General features: G+C 51.5%; 1 protein-coding gene across 2 annotated transcripts in view; it reads left to right on the top strand.

Annotated features, from left to right (window-relative positions):
- LOC141974724 (protein argonaute-1) overlaps positions 1-15961 on the top strand; it is a 42552-nt gene extending 26591 nt beyond the window's left edge. The window contains exons 9-18 of one of the 2 annotated variants that reach the window (XM_074934690.1): positions 630-752; positions 1745-1878; positions 3447-3631; positions 4618-4777; positions 6413-6503; positions 10126-10320; positions 11605-11739; positions 12977-13078; positions 14623-14822; positions 15466-15961. In XM_074934690.1, coding sequence (XP_074790791.1) covers positions 630-752; positions 1745-1878; positions 3447-3631; positions 4618-4777; positions 6413-6503; positions 10126-10320; positions 11605-11739; positions 12977-13078; positions 14623-14822; positions 15466-15574 — 1434 coding nt within the window. In that variant the 3' untranslated portion in view covers positions 15575-15961. The remainder of the gene's footprint in view (positions 1-629; positions 753-1744; positions 1879-3446; positions 3632-4617; positions 4778-6412; positions 6504-10125; positions 10321-11604; positions 11740-12976; positions 13079-14622; positions 14823-15465) is intronic. The other variant, XM_074934689.1, reaches the window with a different exon arrangement.
- The last annotated feature ends 1594 nt before the right edge of the window (positions 15962-17555 follow it).

Raw genomic sequence — 17555 nt, 5'->3', positions numbered from 1 at the left:
CTAATGCTCTGCAGCTGCCTGGGGAAGCTCTTGGGGAAAATCAGGGAGCACTAGGAGACTGGAGACTCCTCTTTGCCCAGATGGCTGGTGGTGAGGGGTTGGTGGTTAGTACGTTACTCTAACATAGGTTTCTGGGCTCCAGAAGCCAGAGATGTTTGATTTTTCTACTGGTACACTTAATACGGGTTTCTTGACACTCTGAATCTCTGCTGTGAAGCTTTAATTCTTAGGAACAAACTCTGGTCTCAGCTGCACTGGTGTAAACCCAGAGTTAGCTCCACTGGGGGGGGGGGCAGTTTTGAGAGCAGAGTTTGGCCCTTACTTTTAAAATCCCTGCCATGTCGATGACAACAGAGAATTAGAATGGTGCCTGTTCCCTTCAGCTTGTCCCAGATCCGGATGGCAGTCGTCACCTTCCTGCACCTCACAGTGCAGGCATCTCTGACTAGCAGCATCTGCTTTGCCCATTCTGCTCTTAATGGGTCAGTTTGGTCATTGCCCAGGGCTGCAAACCAGCTCTGAGCTACTGCTCAGGTTTCATGCCAGCACTGCTTTGCCCATACGTTGGCCAAGGAGACCACACCATTTACTGAGCAGCATAAGGAACTGAAGTGGTATCTTTCCCCCAGATGAAGAATGCCAGTTACAACCTGGATCCATACATACAGGAGTTTGGGATAAAGGTGAAGGATGACATGACAGAAGTGACGGGGAGGGTCCTTCCAGCACCAATCTTGCAGTATGGAGGCCGGGTAAGCCGGAGTGTGTCGTCGCTCAGACACCTGTCTGTTTTCATACCGAAGGCGAAGTCATTACGTTGCAGTCTGGGGCTTGGGCAGTTCAACAGCCTGCAGTTCTCTGCCCAGAACAGACTCAAATGTTCCGTTTGTGCCTGAAGGCTGGGATTTCCACAGGAGCCTTGGGGAGTTAAGTAATAAATCCCTTTGATAGTCCCAGCCTACATCATCTAAAGAGAGGGCCCCTATTTAAGGGAGGACAGAGAATTTCTTGCAACGGGGACTTTTAAGAGGTGCAGATTGGGTCTGCAGTTTTCTTTTCTATTAACTTCTTTTGGAATAGAGTATTTCCCTAACTGGGCATTAATGCTGCTTTAATCAGGGCTGGGTGGAGCCCAGTGGCATGGAGGGGCATGTGGGGCTGGGTGGCCCAGCGGGTGGATTCTTTGGCCTTTCACCTCTGCAGATCTTGGTTCAAATCTGACATTTATTTTTGTGCCCAGTGGGTCTCCCAAACCCATTGCATGTGGGCCACTGGAGCCAATACTGAGACCACCAAAGCCGTATCACATGGGGCCACTCAGCAGTCAGATGGGACAGCTCTGGATCATGACCAGCCCAGGTTGGGTTAGAACCAGTCATCTGAAGAGGGAAGATTCTGTGTAGCAATACCAAGCCCCTGAGCAGCACGTTTAAACCCCAAAGCCTGTGGGGGGGGGGGGGGTCTGAGGGATTTCTGCAGTTAGATTGTTGTCCTGCATCCAAGGAATGTAGTGGGGTGGGAGTGGAGAAACGATCGTTGCAACATGATTGCATGGATCATTTTATCCAGGTATGTTCCTGGCCCTCGCAGCTGTGGGATCTGGGAGCACCTTCCATTACGCTCCAGATGACCTTGCTCTCTTCCCCAGTTTGATCTCCCGTGTAAAAAGGGGCTTTTAGCAAGGAAATTGCCGGGCAGGTTGGACTCTGTGGGGGTGACCTCTGTCCGATTGCTTGCCTTGCAGAACCGAGCAATCGCCACTCCCAACCAGGGTGTGTGGGACATGCGGGGGAAGCAGTTCTACAACGGGATCGAGATCAAAGTCTGGGCTATCGCCTGCTTTGCCCCCCAGAAGCAGTGTCGAGAGGAGGTGCTGAAGTAAGGAACTGGGCAGCCTGCAGTGGGGGCTGGGGGAAGAGCAGGGGCTGAGATGAGTCTGGCATCTGAGTGCCCCGTACTGAAACATCTGCTTGGCTTTTTTAAACGGCAGCTTTGTGTAAAGAGCTGGAAGCTCTTTTAAATGTAATGTTGTTCTCCACTGACACCCCCTCAGAGGCCCGGAAATGTACGACGTTTTTGTCACCCTCTGTCTGGCAAACATGAGTTTATTTCCCCCGTTTCAGATTTACGCTGGAATTTAATATAGAGTCTTGGTTTCCTTTATTAGATCTGCACCCTCCCACATCTCAGACTCTGATTCTGGTTCCCAGGAGCTCCCTCTGCTGTCTCCACCCACGCATAAACACTAAACATGGTTTGTCTGCTCTGTGCCCTACAGAGTAAGAGGCTAAGGTGGCTGCTTCTGGCTTTCTCTTCAAATGGGAGAAGCAAACTTAAATTTAAAAGGCAGAGAACTTTCCTTACTGCTCTTAAGGGCGTTCAACCCTTTGGTGGTGGTGCTTGGAGGAGCATGTGTCTCATGCATGGCTACGGTGGCAATGGTACCCTACCACCGCTGGTGTATTACGGAGCAGTCAGATGGCTCGAACAGCCTATCCATTGACTGACAGCCACTTAACTCTTGTCCTTGGGAAAGGCTTTTATAGATGAACCTGGGTTTTGTCCTCTGTTAAACAACGGAGAGGAGCTGAGGCATGGGAGAGGCTGCTTGGTGTCTGGCAATGTTACCCCTGACTTTGGATCTTAAACTCCCAGCAAACCCACAGATGAATCAAATCCTCTTCTGGGTAGTGTTGCTCCCATCCCCCCTGCGTATTTGCCTCTGGCCTCACTTGCACTTAAACTCCTTGCACTGTTTAGTCATAGAAGAGACACGGCTACTGGGTGGGACAATTGGGGTATTTCTGAATAGGTTTATTGGGGACACTTGGCTACTTGAGTTGCAGCTAGTCGAAGGGAAGTTCTGTCTTTTGTGACCTCTCTAAAGAGCAGGTCGAGAGTAGCCATCCTGAGCTTCCAGTCCAGGCTTTTGGGTGTGTCTGCTTCAAACGGAAGATGCCTAAAGCCACTGGATGAGCTGATCACATGCAGAACACTAACTTCTCCCGAGTTTGGCAACACATGAACGAGTCACATCAGTGCTCCCAAAACTATGGAAACCCACCAGCCTGCAAGGCAAATCTGCTCACCCTCACTTTCCTGTCATATGAATAAAAGTTGCTTGTAACTTCACCCGTCAAAATAAATTCCTTGCAGCATGGGCAAGATCTTTGCCAGGCTGGATCCGCTCAGCTGTTACACGTGTCAGTCATTCTGTGCTTGGTCACAAGGCATGTTGATTGAGGGCTGGGGGGTGACTCCCTTTCTCCATTCCTCTTGGGATCGGTCAGGCTGCAGTGTCACAGTATCCCGCTAAGTAGTGGGAATGGAATGGGCGCCTTTCCCGTTCCATGCTGCACACGCCAGCTGCTGGCTGCTCCGTGCTCCGTGTTTAGGAGAAACCACACATGCATAGGGACTGACTTCTCCTTTCCCTCTTGGCACAGGAACTTCACAGACCAGCTGCGCAAGATTTCGAAGGATGCAGGGATGCCGATCCAAGGCCAGCCATGTTTCTGCAAATATGCACAGGGTGCGGACAGCGTGGAGCCAATGTTCCGACACCTTAAAAATACCTACTCCGGGCTTCAGCTCATCATCGTCATCTTGCCAGGGAAAACACCTGTGTATGGTACATCCATGTGGGGAGGGCTGTCATAGAAATTCTTTAGTCTCTTGTGTCAGCTGCTCCGCCCAGAAACCATCCGCTCCCGATTTGAGAACTGATCTTGCAAGCTGCTGATTCCCATCTCGTGCTCTGGAGCCAGGATGAGGGGAGATCCATGCCAATGTTGGTTAGAAATCTTTCATGCTAAAAAGAGAAGGATTCCGATGAAAGCAGCTTCTTGTGGGATTGGGACATCCCCTCAGCAGCATTTGTATCCCAGCCGTGTCCGCGTGTTAGCCATTGGGATGACTGACTTAGGAGCATGTGGATTCTCCCTCATTTGATGTCTTTACATCCCAAATTAATGTCCCTCTAAAAGAGGTGCAGTAGCTCCACTAGAAGCTATGGGCTCAATGCAGAAATCACTGGGTGGGGATCTCTGGCCTGTGCCATGTAGGAGGTCAGACCGGTGGTTCTTAATGGGCCCTTCTGGCCTTAGACTCTATGAATAAGCATGGGATTCAGGAGTGCAGCAACAGCTGACCTGCAGACGGAGATGAATGCAAAAGGGAGCAATAGAAATGGTGAAAAGCGTCTAGGATTGTTAAGAGCCGCCTGGGAACACGGGTAAAGAGAGCTGCTCCTAGAACAGCCTTTAAACAGTGTCCCGTCTTCCCACTCAGTGATCTGCCTCGGCGTGCAAAGCCTGCCACGTAGAGCCTGTGGCCGTAAGGCTTGAAGGGTCTGTGGGCGTTGGTGCTGTACAGGCATTAAATCTCTCAATTTAACGCTGTGGTGGGGAAGAATTATCCCTGCTCTGCAGATGGGCGCCCTGAGGTGCAGTGAAGTGACTTGCCCGAGGTCTCTCTGTTTGAGCTGGGAGTAGATCCCAGGAGTCCCGACTCGTGGCCCCAGCTCTCCCTGTAAATACACGTACTTTAGGTGCCTTCTTTCCGAGCTGCGGTGTACGCGGCGGCTGCTGTATTAACACTCTGCCTCTCTGCTGGCAGCGGAGGTGAAGCGTGTCGGAGACACGCTCCTGGGGATGGCCACGCAGTGCGTTCAGGTCAAGAACGTGGTGAAAACCTCCCCGCAAACCCTGTCCAACCTCTGCCTCAAAATCAACGTCAAGCTGGGTGGGATCAACAACATCCTCGTGCCTCACCAGCGGTACGTACGAGTCCCCTGCCCGCCTTGGGCCCCAGCGACAGTGGGATGGGCTTGCCCCCCATGCCTTCCACATCTTCCCCTCCCCTTTATCCCTGTGGGCTCTTTCCCTCTTAGGCCTTTCTGCCCTGGTGAAGAGGTCAGGAGGGGAGCTGCTGCTGGAGAGTAATGCAGGGCTTTCCTCCCCCGTGTTTCCCAGCACGCCGCTTCTGCTCTGCTCCTGTGGGGCTGGGATCAAGGGACCAAACCAGGGTCCCCAGCAGAGCCTGCTGTGCCAGCCTCTCTCTGTCTGGCCTTACCAGTAGGAGAGCTTGGCAAGTGGCTGTTAAAATCCCCTGTCTGTCTCTGGGATGCGGGGGGGAGGGGCAGAATGAAATATAGCCCAGGTGCTGCCTTGTATATGAACCTGGAAACTGAGTCAACTGTAGAAATGGCCATGGACACTCCCCCTCCCCCATTGCTAGAGTCACTAGGCAAGTGACCAGCACTGATTGAAACATGTCAAAAAGGCACTGGAACAGATCAGGCCTCAAAAAAAACCTTTCCCACCCCAGAACGAACTCCTCCCTTCCTATCCCCCAGGGAAAAATAGAAGTCTTGCAAAGTATCCTGAAGGTCACTGAATCTAGGCTCCAAATTGAGGCAAGGAAATGAATTGCAAAGCGAAAAGCCCCTCCCTGAGAATGCTCTGCCACCAGTCCTCCCCTGCAAGACACCTGAGCTACGTGCTGCTGCATATGCCACTAGCTAGGCTGTGGCCACCAGTCTAATCTCGTAAGAGTCAAAAGGAGAGAACTTTGAAGCCATGTTCTATGTGAATAAAGAATTCCCACTCTGCAATAGAGGCAGCTTGTGCAGCTGGTGAAGAAAGTTAGTACAGGGTCTGTTCATAGAATCATAGACTATCAGGGTTGGAAGGGACCTCAGGAGATCATCTAGTCCAACCCCCTGCTCAAAGCAGGACCAATCCCCAATTTTTGCCCCCAATCCCTAAATGGCCCCCTCAAGGATTGAACTCACAACCCTGGGTTTAGCAGGCCAATGCTCAAACCACTGAACTATCCCTCCCCTTCTGTTCTGAAAAGGAATCCCTACTCCTGGCAGGTCCTGAGTCTGTATTTTTCTCTGTCACTAAGATAAATGACTCAGACTAAGGCCCCAGTTACGCAAAGACTTAAGCAGATATGTGACTTCATACATGTGAAACACATGCTTAACTTTACCCAGTGTGTCAAGCTAACCACATGCCTGAGTGTTTGCAAGATTGGGGCCTAAATGTTTGGTTTGGGCATGTCACGGTATTTCCTGTTAGTTTGCCCTTGCTCACCCCTGGGATCTGGTGCAAAGATGCATCTAAACCCAAACAGCTTAGAAATGTGGCTGATTTGTGACACTTTGGGGGGGCGGGTGCCCCAAGCCAGGGTAGAGAGGGGTTGCAACGCCATGAGCAAAGATCAGTGCAAACCACAGGAAAAGGCAGTGGCTGAGACCTTTTCAGACTAATTCAGAGAGGGGTTTCCTCACTGCAGTCTGCCCTCTCCCTATAGCTCAGTGGCTGCGAATGTGAGTAACCCCAGCGCAGTCGGTGACTGACTGGAATAGCGGCAAACCTTTCCCCTGTCTCCTCTCTCCAATCAGCTCGGCGGTCTTTCAGCAGCCAGTGATCTTCCTGGGTGCAGATGTCACTCACCCACCAGCGGGGGATGGGAAGAAGCCTTCCATAACGGCTGTAAGTTGCCTTTCTGGTTGGGAGCGCAGTCGCACCGCATCCGGAGCTGCTGCTCTGGTGCCCTGGGGGGAGGGTTGGCGTCCGCACGAAGCCGAGGCTGTGCGCTTCGGCTGGACCCTTTGTGCCGTCCAGCCAGAGCAGGCTTGCCCAGAATCCTTGAGGCATGTAGACAGAGGCCAGGCTTGTCTCTGCTCCCTGTGAATGTCACTGCTTGGATGGTGGCGGTGCTGAAATGGGCTGAGTCCTGGGGGGGATCTGTGTGGAATTTCTGAGCAAGTGACTGGCCATGCCCGGCCCCATGGGGATAAACCCAAGGGTTGGTACCCTGGCCGTGGGATTCTCCGGGCGGCTGCTATGCAGCACATGGGGCTGCTCGGGGGTCTCGCTGCCCTGCTAGATCTCAGCCCCTCTTCAGGGGCTCGAACGAGGAGTGCTGGGTGTGTGGCAGCATCTCTGGGTTGAGGTAATAGTAGCAACCGAAAGCATTACGGTTTGGTTCAATGGCATTCAGCCCTCCCACTGCCGCCACTGTCAACATTGTTCTAGCATTCCGGCCCCCGGGCCTCTGGCTCTTGCTGACTGCGCTCCAGGGGAATCCCAGGTGCCAGCTCAGCGCCTGACTGAGCTCCCAGCCTGGGGGAGAGGCGAATGTCGGCGGGGCAGAGAAGCTCCGTGTATCAGCTCTTCAGGGCGGGGAGCTTGTCCTGCTGACTTAGTTGTCCATGAAGTACCCAGTGCATTAACTGTACTAACAAAGGGAAGAGCCGCCCTTCCCCAGAATCACCAGCCCCACTTCATTTCACCCCTGGGCTTGCCTTGCAGATCTGCCGCTCGAGTACGAGCAGGGCTTATCTGGCTGGAGAAGTGAATTTCAGTCGCAGCAAGCTAGGAAGATATTGCCTGTGGAAGAGGAGCAGAGCCCTCTTTTCTACCACCTGCTGAGGAGTCAGCGGTGTTTAATAAAGCGCCAGGGGCGTGGCTTGACCTTGAGCAAGACCTGAAGGAAGGCACCCTCCCTGCCATACTAGTCACCCCTGGTAGGCCGAGGCAACCAGGGCTGGCCTGGTACGAAGGGAAGATGAAATAATCTGACAGTGCAGCATGCCCCTTTCTCAGGATTGTAACATAATGCCCACCCAGTGTTTGTTCCAGCCGAGGAAGCTGTGGGGTTCGAGCAGCGCTCTTTATAACTGAGCATGTCAGGGTGTTCGTCATAAACCCTTTGCCCTCCAGGATTCAGAGCTCAGGTTTTCCTTGGCATGTGAAATCATCTTTGGGAGCCTTCCCTCTTCTTAATTAGGAGGAGTCGGGGCAACAAGTGCTTTTGGCCGTTTCTTCGCACTTGTAGGCAGGACCTGGAAGAGTAGAAAAGAAATAGAAGAAATCACTGTGGATGTTGGGCAGACCAGTCAGTCCAGTTGTTTCTAATGGTCTTGTCTTATCCCTTGACTTAGCTGGAAAACACATCCTGCCTACGAACCCCTTTCCCATCAAATAATTCCCTACTCCTGCGCTTGCCGTTCCCTCCCAACCTGGGGGACAGCGGGGGATATGTGCCCTGAATTGGAATCAGTCTGTTTCAGCTGGATGTGGTGGGTTGGAGGCATGAATCCCAAAACACGCTCTAGTGTAGCAATGAACATCTATCTCCAGTAGTGGCCTCTTGACACTGGCTACTTTAGGTTCTGTCTGAGCCGGAGGCTGAAAGTGTAATTTCCAGGGCAGGTAGACATACCCACGCTAGCTGTGATGGGGCTAAGGTGGAAGTGCCGGGATGGGATAGCCACCCTGCGTAGGATCCCATCTGCAAGCCTCGGTACATACTCGGGCAGTTCTTCATGCCTCCACAGCCCTGCGTCTTTTAGTCCACTAGGTTGATCAGAGCTAGTGTGGGTGCGTCTTCTCCAGCTGGACATTGCACCTCCAGCTCCAGCTGATTGATGCTGCTGATCCCTACCCAAGTGGTGCAGCCTCAGAGCCTTTGGAAAGAGGGTCAGTAGCTCTTTGGGTGAGAAGTCTTGACGTGGAAGCTGCTCCCTCACGATAGGGGGAGGGAATCGTTCCAGCATAAATGGCGAGGCAGTCTCCCCCGCGTCCCTTTCCTGGACTCCCGGGCAGCTTTGTTCTCTAGTTACAAACTCATCTTCAGTGACTCACACCGTCTTCAGGGCTGCGTCAGTGTCGAGTGCGGCTGCTCTTGGCCTTCCTGCCCCTGACATTTTCAAGGTCTCCTTTTCAGAGCATGTTCTTGCTGAATCCCCTGCCACTCCTGCAGGAACCCCAGGCCAGGACTGCTGCCTAGCAACTGGGGAAAGTGAAGGGTGACTCAGACCCATGTCACTTCCTTAGGAACCAGAAGAGCAGCAAGCAGTGGAGGCAGATTTTGCTGGCTCTCTGAGATGCTCTGTAGTTCCGAGCTCGAGTGGGTGCATTCAAGGACCGTTCACCGAGGGTTAGAGTCCAAGGGGACTTTGCAGCCTGCAGATGCCTTTTAAAAATGTTTATCCAGCTAAGAGTTGGTTATTGGGCAGAAGTGCTTCCTTTGGTCATTCCTGGACAGCTCAGAATGCTGCCAGGATGCTCTGATACCATGGTGATGGGCATGGGATAAGGACCTAACTAGAGTCGAGCTCTCAGATGTTCATTAAACAGGAATTTCATTGTAGCCTGACGCAGCAGCATTTCAATAGAGAGCCTGGGTCTGTCTTTCTGGAAATCATTGTCCCCTGGCCCGATAATACAATATGTAGCATTGTGCAGCTTCCCTCAGTGGGTTTCAAAGCACTTTACAAAAGTGGGTAAGTGTCCTTACCTACATTCAGAGGGGGCGGTTTTGTTCCAGCACTTAAAGGCATGGAAATGGGCAACTCTGCCCGACTCAACACATGTCCCCTTTACGCTTGGCCCAGTAAGGGAGGGTGAAGAAGGCTGCCCAGGGAAGAAATGATGGTTACTGCAGGAAGTTCCCGAGTTCCTCAGACTAGCCATCTGCAGGGCTTGATGGTTCTGCAGAGGGTTTTTTTTGTTGCATTGATTTAAACTGGGAATAAGAGGGTGAGTATAGTAAATTCACTTGTGGAGGGCAGTGTGGAACACAGTCCATGCTGTTCCACTCCCTTATTTCTATTAATGCAACAAGCAAACAGAGCTGTCAGGTGCACATGCCTAGCAAGGATCTGTGAACTTCTTTTCCTGGGAATGGCATGTTCTTCTTGCTATATGGCTTTGGCAGCAGAGCCTGGGATGGAAGCTCAGGAACCCTTGTCTCCCAGTCCCATGTTGAGTCCAGCCGGCCTTGATGTCCCTCTGAAGAATGCTTTGCAGCCTTGGCTCCATGGTGGGAAGCGGGGGAGGCAGCAGTGATCTGAGATCCCAGTACTGACGTGGACCAGCATCGGGGAACCACAGTTGTTGGTTGTTGGAAGTGGTTCCTTTTGGATATAGGTTCTCTGTATACTCCTCCTTCCATCCCTGAGCTCCAGGAGTAGGGGATGGTGCTCTGACCAAGGGGACGTGGTCATGGGCGTCCCTATTAAGGCAGCATGACAAGCCAGGCATGTCCTTCCCCCTCTCCCTTTTCATTGTAATGGCTCGGCGTGGCCCGTCTGCTTTGTCACTGCAGGTTGTGGGCAGCATGGATGCCCACCCAAGCCGTTACTGTGCCACGGTACGGGTCCAGCGCCCTCGGCAGGAGATCATTGAGGACCTGTCCTACATGGTGAGGGAGCTGCTCATCCAGTTCTACAAGTCCACCCGCTTCAAACCCACCAGGATCATCTTCTACCGGGATGGGGTTCCGGAGGGGCAACTCCCACAGGTAAGGAACCTGTCAGCGGGGCTGGTTGCTGCTTGCCCTGCAGTTACACTGGGGCGTCTTGCACACGCTTCCCTGTTGATTTGCTGGCACTCACTCAGAGGAGGAGCTCCAGACTTGCCTCATTCAGATTTCACAGCCCAGAGTTAGTTGTTTGTTACGTGCGTAATATTCTTTTTGTCTGTGTGGAAGGGCAGAGCTAATGCTCTGGCTAGAGCTAGCCATGGCGCTGGGCAAGCTCTGCATGGGCACCTCTGCCAGCTCTTCTCAATCATAACTGGAGTAGCCTCTGATGCTTGGTGTGCTGGACATCTGTCAGTCTCCGCTCAGACACACAGCGGCGGGATGGTTTTATAGAGCAGAACAGACAGGCTGGGATGAAGTCATTGTATTGGCTTTGGCCTGTCAACTGAGGCTGGATTTGAACTTGGGTCTGTAGAAGTGAAGAGCTCAAGTGCGTGGCTGCTGTCACCTATTCTGCATAGAGAAGTGCCCAGGGACTGATGGTGCCTCTTTGTTTTTCGGTGTCCACAGTGCACACTCCTCAGTGAGGAGTCACAGCTGCCAGAAGGGCAGGGAGCAGTGCCTCTCTCACCTCTCCCCACCCCCAAATAATTTTCTAAAGCAGCATTTCTCCCCCTTTTTGATACCAGGATCCGGCTTGCTGTCTCCCTAACCTGTGTCAGGGAGATCTCAGGGACTGGGGTCGGCCCACAGACCGGCTGTTGAGAAACACTGGTCTAAAGGCAACAAATGTCACTGGGTGCACTGGGGATCTGAGGGAGCCTCTGAAATGGTGTTTGTGGGCAGAGCTGCTGAAGAGGGACCCAGGGAGCTCTGGTTTCCCTGCTGTGGTTGCTGAATTACACCGGAAAGACGTCTAGAGAACGAGTTTGAAAAATGAGACCTGCCGTTGTCTAGTTGCCAACAGTCCTAGTTACATGTTTGCTGACAAGAGTAGGGGAAATGATCACAGTATATGAGCTGGGACTTTTTAATATCTGTCCTTGTGAATGAGATACATATGCCCTGAGCTCCTTACTTCAGTGCCGTTGGCTGTAAGGGCAGCACGGTTCCAAGCTCCCTCTCCCTGCTTGGGTTGGAGAAGGCTAGTGCCAGGGAAGCTAGGCCAATAATATACAGTAAAGGAGCTGCCCCTTGGCAAACTAGCTGCTGCCTTGCCGGCACTGCCATGTAAAGGTGCGGTGGTCCCTGTGTTGGCTCTGTCCAAAGAGTGGAGGGGAAGAGCTGTGTGTTCTCACTCACTCTATACACGGTCTCCTCTAGATTCTTCACTATGAGCTGCTGGCAATCCGAGACGCCTGCATCAAACTGGAGAAGGATTATCAGCCCGGCATCACGTACATAGTTGTCCAGAAACGGCACCACACCCGCCTCTTCTGTGCGGATAAGAACGAAAGGGTGAGGATGTCAAGGCTGGGTGTGGGAGGTAGTCTTGGGGGTGGGGATGATTGATTAGTCACCAGCCCTGTTGAAAAGAACCTGCATGGAAAGCGTAGCGTTAACCAATGGAGCAGTCCTGACAGGAGAACCTGCAACCCTCACCCTGGCTGCAGTAGCAAAGTCTCTTGTGCTGGCTTGAGAGGCCAGGCACAGGTCACTTGCATGACGTGCTCCTAGGAGGTGAGTCTCTAGGGATGATGTTTAAAGAGCAAGTGTCAGATTGAAAATATTTTTCAGCATTTCCTCACCTGAGGGGTTAAAATCGCCCAGAGGGTTAAGAGAGAGGGACTGTGGAAACGTGTTTGATCCCTGCTGTTCTCAACATGCAAGCAGCAAGATGCAAAAAGCTGGACTTCTCAGTTTCTCTTCCTGGCTCTCATCCCCTGGCGCTGGCTGCGGTGATGGGGTTCTGAACAGCCGGGGTGGGGGGGAGGACATAGGGAAGAGGTTAACTTAAAAAAAAAAAATCGGGTAACCCTCCTATTGCTAGTAGGGTTCCTAAGTGAAACCCCCATTTGGAGCCAAACCGAAGTTGGCAGTGGGCCCATCGGAGGGAAGATATGGGAAAGGGAGGCTTTTGTTGACCTTGGCATAAGAAGGTGTGTGGGTGCATGACAGAGACGCCTGGATATGGGGTGATTGAAGCTCTCTGCAGAGCCCCTAGAATTTTTGGCTACTGGAAGTCCATTTCTGCAGTAGGAGTGTGCAGACATTGGGGCACTTCTTTCCCCATCTGCTTCCACCTCGTCACCCCTTGCACTGTCCTCCAGTGTCGTGTGTGCAGAGAGCACTAGCAAGCCTGCCACCCTCACTGCTCCCTGTGCAGAGGGCCTGATTTCCTCCCATTTCCCACCAGGGGCGGGGACGCAGGAAGCACCTGTCAGGGGCACTGCAGAGACCTGTTCTGTAACTGGGAAAGGGGAGTGTGCCAAGGGCCCCTACAGGGCGGAGCTGCTATGGAAGAAACCTGCTGTTGTGGATTCATGGAGAGCAATGGTCCCTGGCTCTTGCTGAGATGAGTGGTCATGCTGGGAACCTGCCAGGCATGAAGCTATTTAACTTTGCACAGAGGGCTCGGGGGAGTATACATCTCGGACAGAGCTGGTGTGGGTGGGGTGTATGGGACAGACCCGGAGCTGTGCCACTTCAGGTAACCAGAGAATATAGTGCTTGGGTCTCTGTTCAATCTCTGCAGATTGGCAAGAGCGGGAACATCCCGGCCGGAACAACTGTGGATACGAACATCACCCACCCATTCGAGTTTGACTTCTACCTGTGCAGTCATGCAGGCATTCAGGTACTGCGTCCCAAGCCTGAGCGAGGCAACACCATCCAGGGCTTCCTTCTTCGGAGCCTGAGAGATTGTTTGCTGACTCTGCCCAACATCCTTAGCTGATCAGCTACAGTCTCCCTGCCTTGTCCAGTCCTCCTCATTAAAGATTCCAACCTCCCTTTCCCCAGCATATGGCCGTTAACGCTAGGTCCTGGCCAGATTCCAGTGGGAAGAAATCTGTTAAAATCCCCCTCACCCCCTGTGGCTTCGACTGGTGCAGTGGCGGGGGCGAGGGGGTTCTGTTCTCTCCACAGTTGCTGAGCAGGGTTGCTGTGGGATATTTCTGTAGAGGGGAGGAGGTCCTTACCCATCTCAGGGGAGACTTGCTTAATAGTTCTGTCAATAGAGGCTACCTGTCCTGGGCAGCAAAGCGTGCTCCATTCTTAATTGCTTAGCTTTGTCCTTGGCCTTTGGGGTTTCAGTTTATCCATGGGGGCAGAATACTGTGTAGCAGCTGGTTTGCAGTAACCTGCAGTTTCTAGTTCTCTTCTTCCTAGGATGTCCTGGGAAACAGGCAGCCCAAAGTTCCAGCCCTGCTGAAAACTCCTCAGCTAGGGTTCTGTGCTTCCCAGGCTCACCTGAGTTCTCTGACTCTGAATTCCCGCTGATGCTCCTACTTGTCAGGAGGGACCTGGAAACCCATCCTTGCATGGAGCCTGGGCAGGCAAAGTGCCATTCTAGCAGCCGCTGAAGCAGAGTGAGTCTGCTCTGCAGCTGTTTGTAGGGGGCCATGAATATTCTGATGCTGCATTGGCAGCTGAGCGTGCTGCAGTAACTCCGCCAGTGCTTCCACAAGGGAGGCTTTTTGGCTTCCTTTCTCTCGCTCCAAGGACAGGAGGCTCCTGGCTACTGAGGAGCTGGAGGGAGCCACTGGTCAAACACACTAGCATACAGCTTGCGTTGCGAAGGGTCAGTAGGTTATTCCAGCCTGGGCACCATGGCAATGACTTGCCACCAGTGCACTGGCTCTGTGTGGTGGGGAAGGACTGGCCAGCTGCAGTTAGTCCTTCGCATTTAGCTTCATTCACCCAACCATCACCAAGCACTTCACTGCCTCTCCAGCCCGTGAGTAGGGAAGCAAATATTACAGGTGGGGCTGAACTTAAGCCACAGAGGGTTAATTGCCTTGGTCCAGACACTGGCAGTCTCAGGGACAGAACACAGGAGCCCCAACTCCCCTTGGCTTGATCTAACTCCTAGTCTACATTGCTTTCTCTTCTTTAGCAAGATTATACACAGAAGCTCTGCCAGGTCTGTAAAGAGAGCTGATACTGGGGCATCTGCTTCCCCAGCTGTTTTGTCAGCACTGCAGCTTGTTGCCATGCAAAAAGCATCTTTCAGTGCAGCCTTTGAATCTGTCTCTCCTGCTCAGACTTTTGGCCAGGTTCCCAGTTAGATCAGGTGGGTGGGAGTGCATGTGTATGTCCTTTCAGCCGCCCACTTCTGACTCTGATCACGAGACACACTCAGATGGCATCTCCAACTCCTCCCCCTCTCCTCCTTCCCAGGGTACGAGCAGACCTTCCCATTACTACGTCCTCTGGGACGACAACCGGTTTACAGCAGACGAGCTGCAGATCCTCACGTACCAGCTCTGCCACACCTACGTGCGCTGCACCCGCTCAGTCTCCATCCCAGCACCAGCATATTATGCCAGATTGGTGGCATTCAGGGCACGGTACCACCTAGTGGACAAAGAGCACGACAGGTGAGTGGTGCCGCTGCACAGAGGCGCTCACGGGCTGCATGGCACCACCTTAGCTGTCTGCCAGATGTCCTCTCGAGCAGTGCTTCTCAAGCTATCTGATGTGGGGGACCAGCAATTTTTTTCCCCAATGTGCGCGGAGACCGGCAGCCGATGGCTCGCGGACCAGCACCGGTCCGTGGACCACCACTTTGAGTAGCACTGCTCTAGAGGACCCCTCCAGGGTAGGAAGTGTGGGGAGGGGCAGGAGAAGAGTGCGGCGGTAATAGGTTCATGCCCGTGCTAGGACAGGCAGCCAGCTGGTCTTTGGGTCTGAGCACATGTAGACTGGGGCTGTGCTGTTTTTGCTCTGCAGCAGACCTAGGGAGCAGTTCTAGGCTGTGCACAGAGCTCTCAGCCCCAGGACGGGGTGCTAAAATGGCTTTAAGTCTTCCTTTGTGCCATCCTGATCCTGGGCTGCTCGGAGGGTTGGAGTGGCTGCCAGCCGAATCTAGACAGCCCTGGGGGCCTGTCTGAGTTACATCAGCCTTCCTGCTCTGCCCTGGGGGCTTCTGTGCTGCATGAGGTGGGCCCGCCCGTTGACAGGTTCTCGACCCTCCCACAGTGCACACGCTAAATGATCCAATTGTGTGTTTTGCACTTTCAGCGGAGAGGGCAGCCATATATCTGGACAGAGCAATGGCAGAGACCCGCAGGCGCTGGCAAAGGCTGTGCAAGTTCATCAGGACACTTTACGTACCATGTACTTTGCTTGAAAGCCTAACTTTTCTTACCTCACTCAAGAAAGCTTTCAGATTTGTAGGAGCCATACAAAAAAGGAAGCATTGAGACACCTTGTTTGTTCCAATGAGAATCACTGCAGGGCAGGCAGCGTCGCTTGAGGCAGGAGACCAACACCATGTGCAGGAGAGACACCAGACACCTTCATAGTATGGGAAGAGACTGATTATTTTTCTGGTTTTGCAAATCTCCACCTGACCAAACAAATGAAGGTGTTTAAAGAAGGGATAAAACGGAAACAGAAGCAGGTTTTCATTTTAAAATGCAATACACTATAGACTTCTGACTGCAAAACAAAGGAATTGGTCCTCCATTGCCAAACAGATGCTGGTTGGTATTTTGGGGGTGGGGTGGGGGGATTTTTAGAGCCTTAAACAGAAGACTAGATTTATAAACTAATATTTTAGGATACAAGATGCTTTAATGGGTGAAGGAAAAAAACTAGTTTATAGAAAAATTCTAACACTAACATTTCCCCCCCATGTAACGTAAGGCACCCTAGCACTTAGCTCAGAACTGATGAAATCTGTCTTCCTTATGTTAAAAGCTAGTTAGCTGCTGCCATTTGAAGCAACAGTCACAGACTTTTCCTTGGGTGAGTGCCTTACTACGATGCTGCAAAATTTCAACGTTTTTATCTTGTAAGGAAAAAACTAGGAATCTTGTCTTGGTAGTGGTCCATCTTTCCATCTGAAGGAGTTGATTTTATATTCATAAAGTTACAGGTGGTGTTAGATCACAACCTCACAATGGTTAAACTCCATTGAAAGACGTGCACTTTCATATAGGACAAGTTTAATAGCTGCTGACCCGTTTTTGTTTCCAGCACACTATTTTGTTATTTAAAACTGCATTTCTGACAAATGGGGGCATTCATCCCATGAGGACAGAAATCTCCAGATTAGTTTTTTTTTCTGAATTTCTATAATGATGGACACATCGGGATTTTTTTTACTAAGCATTATTTTTATATGATACGAAGTCTGTTGCCAAAATTCACAAGTCATTAACATTGTTAGTTTACATCCCTGCACTTCCTGAGACTTTGTATGTTCATGCCAGAAATTAATAGTATTTCCTGTCCAATGAGTGTATTACTAACTGCTGTCCATGCAGTGTTGGGGTATTCCTTTGTAATGTTCTTGTGTATCTCCCATGTGTCGTGTATATCCATCACATCTTTATAGGCTGTTTGTTTTCTAAATTACTACCTGCCCGACTCCAGCATGTTCAAACTGTCGTGGTAGTTTCCGCTGCTAGGTATTACTGCTCTTTGTACCACAGATGTTATTGGTTTCATGCACGGGGATTTTAAAATCTGAAATGCTGCCAGATTGTTCATCATTCTGAAGAATGAAATGCGTTTTACTGTCACTGGGAATTTCCTACTGATTTGTGCTCATAAAAGGAAAAAGCATGGGGTTCCCCTCCCTCCCCCTCCCCCCAACAGTAACACGCTGACGGTATTTTAAACTCCTTTTGCTCTGTGGAATGACCCTTCTGCACGGAAAGCTGCGGTAGCTACTCACTAGTTATAATAAATGGGCAGGTTATCCCAGTTTAATATTTAAGCACGCACCACAGATTTTCTTCAGGAGAAGGAATGCTTTGTCCATCCAGTTCCTGGACTGACAAGGGGAGCAGCTCTTATGATTTTACTGCCAAAGCAAACCAGTTTTAAAAGCCTAGCAACCCCTGTGCTCCACCAATACCCATTGCTATAAGCACATTTTATTTCATACCTCCTGATATTTAAACTTGCCTTGCTAGTAGTTCATAAAATCAATTTAGATCACGTTCACCATCACACTCTATTCTAATACAATAAATTATTTGTACTCTTCCCCCCTTCACACATTGGGCACCATGTTTGTTATGAGTTAAAAGATCAGTATGCTATGCAAACTAACTGTTGAGCCCACCAGTGCCACACTGTGTGAAGAACCTAAATCTAGA

This window comes from Natator depressus, chromosome 19 (assembly GCF_965152275.1).
Source record: "Natator depressus isolate rNatDep1 chromosome 19, rNatDep2.hap1, whole genome shotgun sequence".
Taxonomy (NCBI): domain Eukaryota; kingdom Metazoa; phylum Chordata; order Testudines; family Cheloniidae; genus Natator; species Natator depressus.
The sequence above is the reverse complement of the archived record's forward strand: the minus strand, read 5'-3'. Positions and strand labels throughout refer to the sequence as shown.